Source organism: Lissotriton vulgaris, chromosome 4_1 (assembly GCF_964263255.1).
Source record: "Lissotriton vulgaris chromosome 4_1, aLisVul1.2, whole genome shotgun sequence".
Taxonomy (NCBI): Eukaryota; Metazoa; Chordata; class Amphibia; order Caudata; family Salamandridae; genus Lissotriton; species Lissotriton vulgaris.
The window spans coordinates 519,055,221-519,061,220 of NC_141691.1; the positions used below are offsets into that span (position 1 = coordinate 519,055,221).

General features: G+C 44.1%; 1 protein-coding gene across 1 annotated transcript in view; it reads right to left on the reverse strand.

The window, feature by feature from the left end:
• LOC147718918 (uncharacterized) overlaps positions 1 to 5,247 on the reverse strand; it is a 157,576-nt gene extending 152,329 nt beyond the window's left edge. Inside the window, exon 1 of the mRNA XM_086964670.1 lies at positions 4,511 to 5,247. Coding sequence (XP_086820796.1) covers positions 4,511 to 4,531 — 21 coding nt within the window. The 5' untranslated portion in view covers positions 4,532 to 5,247. The remainder of the gene's footprint in view (positions 1 to 4,510) is intronic.
• Positions 5,248 to 6,000: the final 753 nt, after the last annotated feature.

The following is a 6,000-nucleotide window of genomic DNA, read 5'->3' on the forward strand; positions in this document are numbered from 1 at the left end:
CTCACTAATGTGTCAGTAGGGTTACCTGGCTGACTAATCAATCGCAGCTCAATTTCTCCATGAATGTGGAAAACAATTACAGAACCTTTCTAACTCAATTTAAACTACATCATCCCTTGTCTGCTCAACTTAAAAAGAAGATTTCAGTACACTATGGTAAGACAAAACAAATCTCTCAATCAATAGCAAAAGAGCAACAAGAACAGCACCCTTCACAGTATGGTATGTTATGTTATAGGTGTTTGTATAGCGCACGGCTGCCCCAGCCAAGGGGCGTCCCGGCGCTAGCTGCCATTGTCCAAAGGAGACTGCTGAAGATGTAAACTGAAGTGAACACAACATATCTAACTAAAAAGGTGAGTTTTAATGGCTTTTCTGAAGGATAAAAGACCCTTCATCTCACGAATCTGGGCTGGGAGTCCATTCCAGAGCTTGGCAGCTAGGTATCCAAATGAGCGACCGCCCATTCGGCTTAATTTGATACGGGGGATGGTAACCAGGTTCTGTCCCTCCGACCGAAGAGTGCGTCGGGGGACGTAGGGTGAGAGGAGTGGACATAGCATGGGGGGGGGGGGGGATGTTTAAAAAATTTTAAAGCAAGGCATAAGGTTTTAAAATGGATCCTCTTTTCAACTGGGAGCCAATATAGGCTCTTGAGAGTAGAGGATACCGATTTGTGCCGGGGTAGACCCGTCAGAGCTCTCGCTGCAGCGTTTTGAACTCACTGTAGTCTGACTTTCTCGGCCACGTTAGTTCCCAACAACAAGGAGCTAGCGTAGTCCAGCCGCGAGAGAATTGCTGATTGTACCACCACTTGGCGGGTCCGATGGTCAAAATATTTTAAAATAGGCCGAAGGTTTCGTAAAATTCCAAAACATGTGCCATTTAAAAAGTCACAATTCACAGTAGTTAGACCCATGTCCAGCTGCAATGTAGCCTAGCTCTTAACTTTAGTGAACCTCCCTCGCCCCAACATGCACAAGGAGGACCCGGGCCGATGGGAGGGATGCCAAGAAGCATTAATTTGGGTGCGGAGGGGGCTTAGGGAGTGTGTGATTATTGTTTGACTTAAGGGAGGGCCTTGATCACATTAGAGAGAGTGTGACCCCCGACGCTCACACGGGCCAAAGAAAGGAGAGGTCGGCCCGGGCCAGGAAACTGCAGAGCCCTTCCCAGATGCGTCTCGAGCGGCAGAGAGCCTAGAGCAGAGTGCAAGGCTCAACCTCCCGTAGGATGTGTCCTGACAGACCGCGACGAGAGCTGGGGGCTGCCGCCGACCTGCAGGGAGGCAGTGGGCAGGTCCACCTGAACGGCAACAGAGCTGTGCTGGTCATCCTGGGCAGTGTCGCAGTTTTAGAGGGATGAGATGGGGTAGCCCCGGCAAAGAGGAGGCCATGAGAAGTAATGGGATTCTGAAAGCTGCCCCCCCCCCACCCCCAGAGACTGGCACGGAGGAGATCCGCTCCAGTGAAGAGTGAACTCCCCCAGCCCAGAAGGTGCAGTAAGCGAGAGGGGTTACTGTGCTTTGTGGAAGGGGTCTGCTGACTATCTCCTGAGCGGCGGGCCCCGGATCAGAAGAGAACCTTGGGAGAGTACCCCGATTCTGGGAGAGGCTCAAATCCCCTCCACAAGGCTCAGTAGTGTGGAGCGGATGGTATCCGCGAGACCGAAGAAAGGGAGCTCAATCAAGGACATGCTCATGAAGCTTATGGGCTCCCAAAAAACAGACTCCCAGGGGAAGAACTGGAGGCCCAAATCATGCACCTGAAGGCCCTATTTTCAGGCCTGACAGATGACCTCCTAGCAGTTAAAAGAGACCTCTCAAGGGAATTTCTTGCGGTCTGGAAAAGAGGTGACGGACAATGGCAACCGGGTGGATGCCCTCGACGGTGCTTTACATCTCACGAAATCAAACAATTACAATATTGGTGTGTAAACACTGCCTTATGTGAAGCTAAACATTGAAATCGATTCTACTTATGAAAAATGCAATTGGAAGTCAACAAAGACAAATAAAGTGGAATAACTAGTTCAAAAAAAACTGGAATGACCTAAGTTTTAAACTGCAGATAAGATTATGTACAAAAGAAATTGCATGCCAGTGGCCAAAAGCAATTTAAGCCCTTTAAAAAGGTTCAGTCTCCAATGGAGGAATTTAAAGTTTAGACAGTTTAAAGCAGATGTAAGCAGCGCCAAAGTCCATGAACGATAGACATCACATATCTACAACAATATAAGTCTGATCATTGCTAATTTAACATAAAGGTTACTATGGACTGGATCTTGTACCTATTACTTTTGCCCCAAATGCACAAGCTATGACATCTGACAAAGCTTCACACATTTCTGGCATGCATTTTAATAATTGTCCCCATGCAATGTACTTGTAAACCTTCACATTACCATAAAGTATTCCTTTAAAGCCAGACCTGTTGGTATTACCAATGCTTGTTCAAATATTCCATCAGCGCAATTGTTGACCACTAGCCTGTACATTACAGGAGGCAACTTAGATTTAGTGATAAACACAAAGAATAAGAAATTCCATCCTAGACAAGGAGGCAGTTTGGATCAAACGCAAGCGGGTAGGTAAGAATTGGAATACCCAAGCCTGGTAGACCTGTGGGGATATTGTCTCCCCTAACTCTAGACTGTGCACATTACTTATGGAAGACTACAATATAAGCTTACAGCAAAATCTAAACCTAGTGGTGTCAGGCGAGAAAGGCCAGCAAATCTCGTCAGACCACGGTCTGTTTATAAGAACAGCAAAATTGACAGATGAGGAGGAACGGAGGCAGTGGCCAATGGAGTCTCAATTATTCCATATTAGAGGAGCATGAAGTTATGACCACAGTGAGGGAGAGGATCTTAGAATATATTGTACACAATGGCACAGATAAGTTGAGTGAGACAGTGATATGGGAAGCATTGAAGCAATTATTAAGGTAATCTTGTTCTAAGAAGTGGCTTGTACCAAACATATAAGGAACATAGTATTTGGGAGATGGTGCACAGATTTAAAAGAGAGTTTAAGTCGAAGAGAGTGAAACTGTCTAAAACGGCTTGGCGATATTTAACAAATATATGGTGGGGATTCCATTCTCCAGAGCAGCGGTTCTTTAAATTGACTTCTGTGGACCCCCACTGTGATGTCGGAGTATTCTGTGTTGGAATACTGGGGACATCACTGGGAATCTGGAGTGTTGAGGGTGGAATGTACGGGGAGGCTGGAGAGACGGTTGAGGAGTTGGGGATTTGAAGAAGTGGATGTTGTTTTCCCTGACTGCAGAGTTGCCAATAAAGCGCTTAAAGATGATAACTGACTGAGACCAATCTCTACAATTTTGGCGACGGAGGATTGGGCAACTCTGTGTGGACCCACTGAGGAAGAGGGAAGGGATACAGTACGGTGGAAGGAAGGAAAGGAAAACGGAGTATTACTCCAAGGTTGTCAGGAACTCTTCTGAGGAGTCAGGTGATGTAAGACAACTATTGATACAGAGAAGTAAGTTTGAGGAAAGTGACAAGTGTTGGGAGAGTTCTGGTGTTCTTAAAAGGTGGTGTGCTGTGCTATATCATTCAAGGGGTTTGATCTGGATTTAAGAAGTGTTTTAATGGTGGAAGCCAGCGGAAAAGGTGAAGTTTTGACTTAGGTAGAGGGGAACGGAAAGGAGATCGTAATTGGTTTAGCTCCTTTTTCTAGGGAGTAAGTGTGTTATCTAGGCCGTGAGAAGTTGTGGAATGTTACTAGAGTTCTGCCAGACTTTGTGATGGTTGTGTTGGCATATTAGTCGGTTGTGTTTGGCATCTAAGTAGTATAGCAAAGTGTAGGAATTTGTAGGAAGTAGAAGAAGGGGAGGATGTTGGTTGAGGTGATTGTGTGTTTGGTCTGGTCAACAGGATGTTGTTTTTCAATATGTTTAATTATCTGGAGGTTTTATGCTGGAATAATTTGGGCGGGAAATGTGGATGAGTTTTGTGATAAAATGGAAATGTATTAATATGTTATGCAAATGAAAATGTTGTTTATATATGTTTATTTTATGGAACATGAAAAATGGAAATGTTTTATTATGTTATGCAAATGGGAATGTTGTTTTATTTGGTTTTTTTTTTTTTGTTGTTTTTTCTTTTATTTTCCTTAAGGGGGAAGATGTGTGATGTCGGAGTATTCTGTGTTGGAATACTGGGGACATCACTGGGAATCTGGAGTGTTGAGGGTGGAATGTACGGGGAGACTGGAGAGACGGTTGAGGAGTTGGGGATTTGAAGAAGTGGATGTTGTTTTCCCTGACTGCAGAGTTGCCAATAAAGCGCTTAAAGATGATAACTGACTGAGACCAATCTCTACACCCACTGAATCACTATTGGAAGCCAGAAACCCTGCCTATAAAATGTATACTAAAGAATCTCAAGAAATACAAAACAGTTCACAGAACGAGATTGTTAGATATATCTCAAGCAATAATGTATTTGACAAGGGCACGATTTATAAGTAGTTACCTACCCTGATTAAATGCTGGTCCATAGGAGACAGTGGGAGGGCCAAGGGTATTTTTTGCAGCGTGAGACGCGTTTCAAACAGATCAGAACACAAAGCGGTTTGAACAAGCAGCCACAGCAATTGTACAGAACCGGGCAGCCCTCTCGGAATCCTGCAGCGGTAGCACCAGCCGCACAGGGCCAGGGAGGCAGTCGGGGTCCAGCCGCTGTTCTATGAGCGGTGTCGTACTGCCATGTAGGCGCTGCAAACTTGCCACACTGCACTGAAAGCACCGTCCGTTTCCCGATGGGATATTTCCCTGGCGATGACAAGCAAACGACAAGGATTTGGAAATAGCAGTTATTGCTGGTTATAACACTGTACTGTACTGTGAACGAGCCAGGATTTTTTTTCTTGGTCCAAAATCCTTCCTGTCTTCGGAAATGCATCGGTTTGAGGCGGGGGATGTTTTCGAAGGGCGGATACTGTAGCCCCGCCTCTTCCGGTGCCTCTTGATCTGGAAGAAAAAGCTCCCCGTAAAACGACCGTTCTTTTAAATGCAATCAGTTACAGAATGTAATCGGTTATAAATCTTCGCATGGGCTTCAGCCACATTCATAAAAGCGCAGACATTATGCAGAGAATAAGGATACTAAGTAGATCAGGGTCTGAATACCAGCGAGGCGACGTTCAGGCGAGGCCGTAGAGGGCAGACATTTAGACCGACAAAATGCAAGAGGCCACATCTCCCAAATGCTTCCGGGTAATGTCATTAGTGGTGGAGCATGAGCCAGCGAACAAGCGCTGCTCTGGCGATCATTGTAGTTCAGTATGTGCGAGAAGCCCCGCCCACCACTTGTTTCATTGGCTTGCGTCTTTGTCCTTTGTAAATGATATATTTTGATTTAAACGCATACTTGTATTGTTTACATTTATTAGGGAAAAATCCGCTATAAGGTCGGCATTATTTTACAAAATTGTTGGAAATGCGTTCTATTTCTGGTAAAAACAGCACCAAAAATGGCTTTACCGTAAAAAATAAATATTAACATTGGTTGTGTTTAAATACTCCACATATTCTCTTTAATGGCTGGTTTAAATATTTTTTGTGTCCAAATCAAAAAGCTTATTCTTTTTGCACATCAAAAACACATGTTATGTTTTTGTGCAGCGTGGTTGGCTAGTCTATACTGTGGAGTTAGTTTGCACTGTTGGGCTTCAGTGCTGCCATTTCAAATTTTGCAAAACATGATGTTTATTTTCTTTCACTACCCCAGGGTGTTGGGGATAATTTGCCTTTTTTCAGATTTTCTAATCAGATCCGCTTTATGGAGAAAATATTTTATTAATGGAAATAAAAATACAATTATCTTATTTTGTGCCATTTCCTTATTTTAAACATGCAGTAAAAGTATTTAGAAGGCGTTATTTGCATTGCATACTCTGGATTTAGTTTAGGCTTTTGAGCTTTAGTGGAACAATCATCAGTGATTTTGGTCACATAATTACCCTCT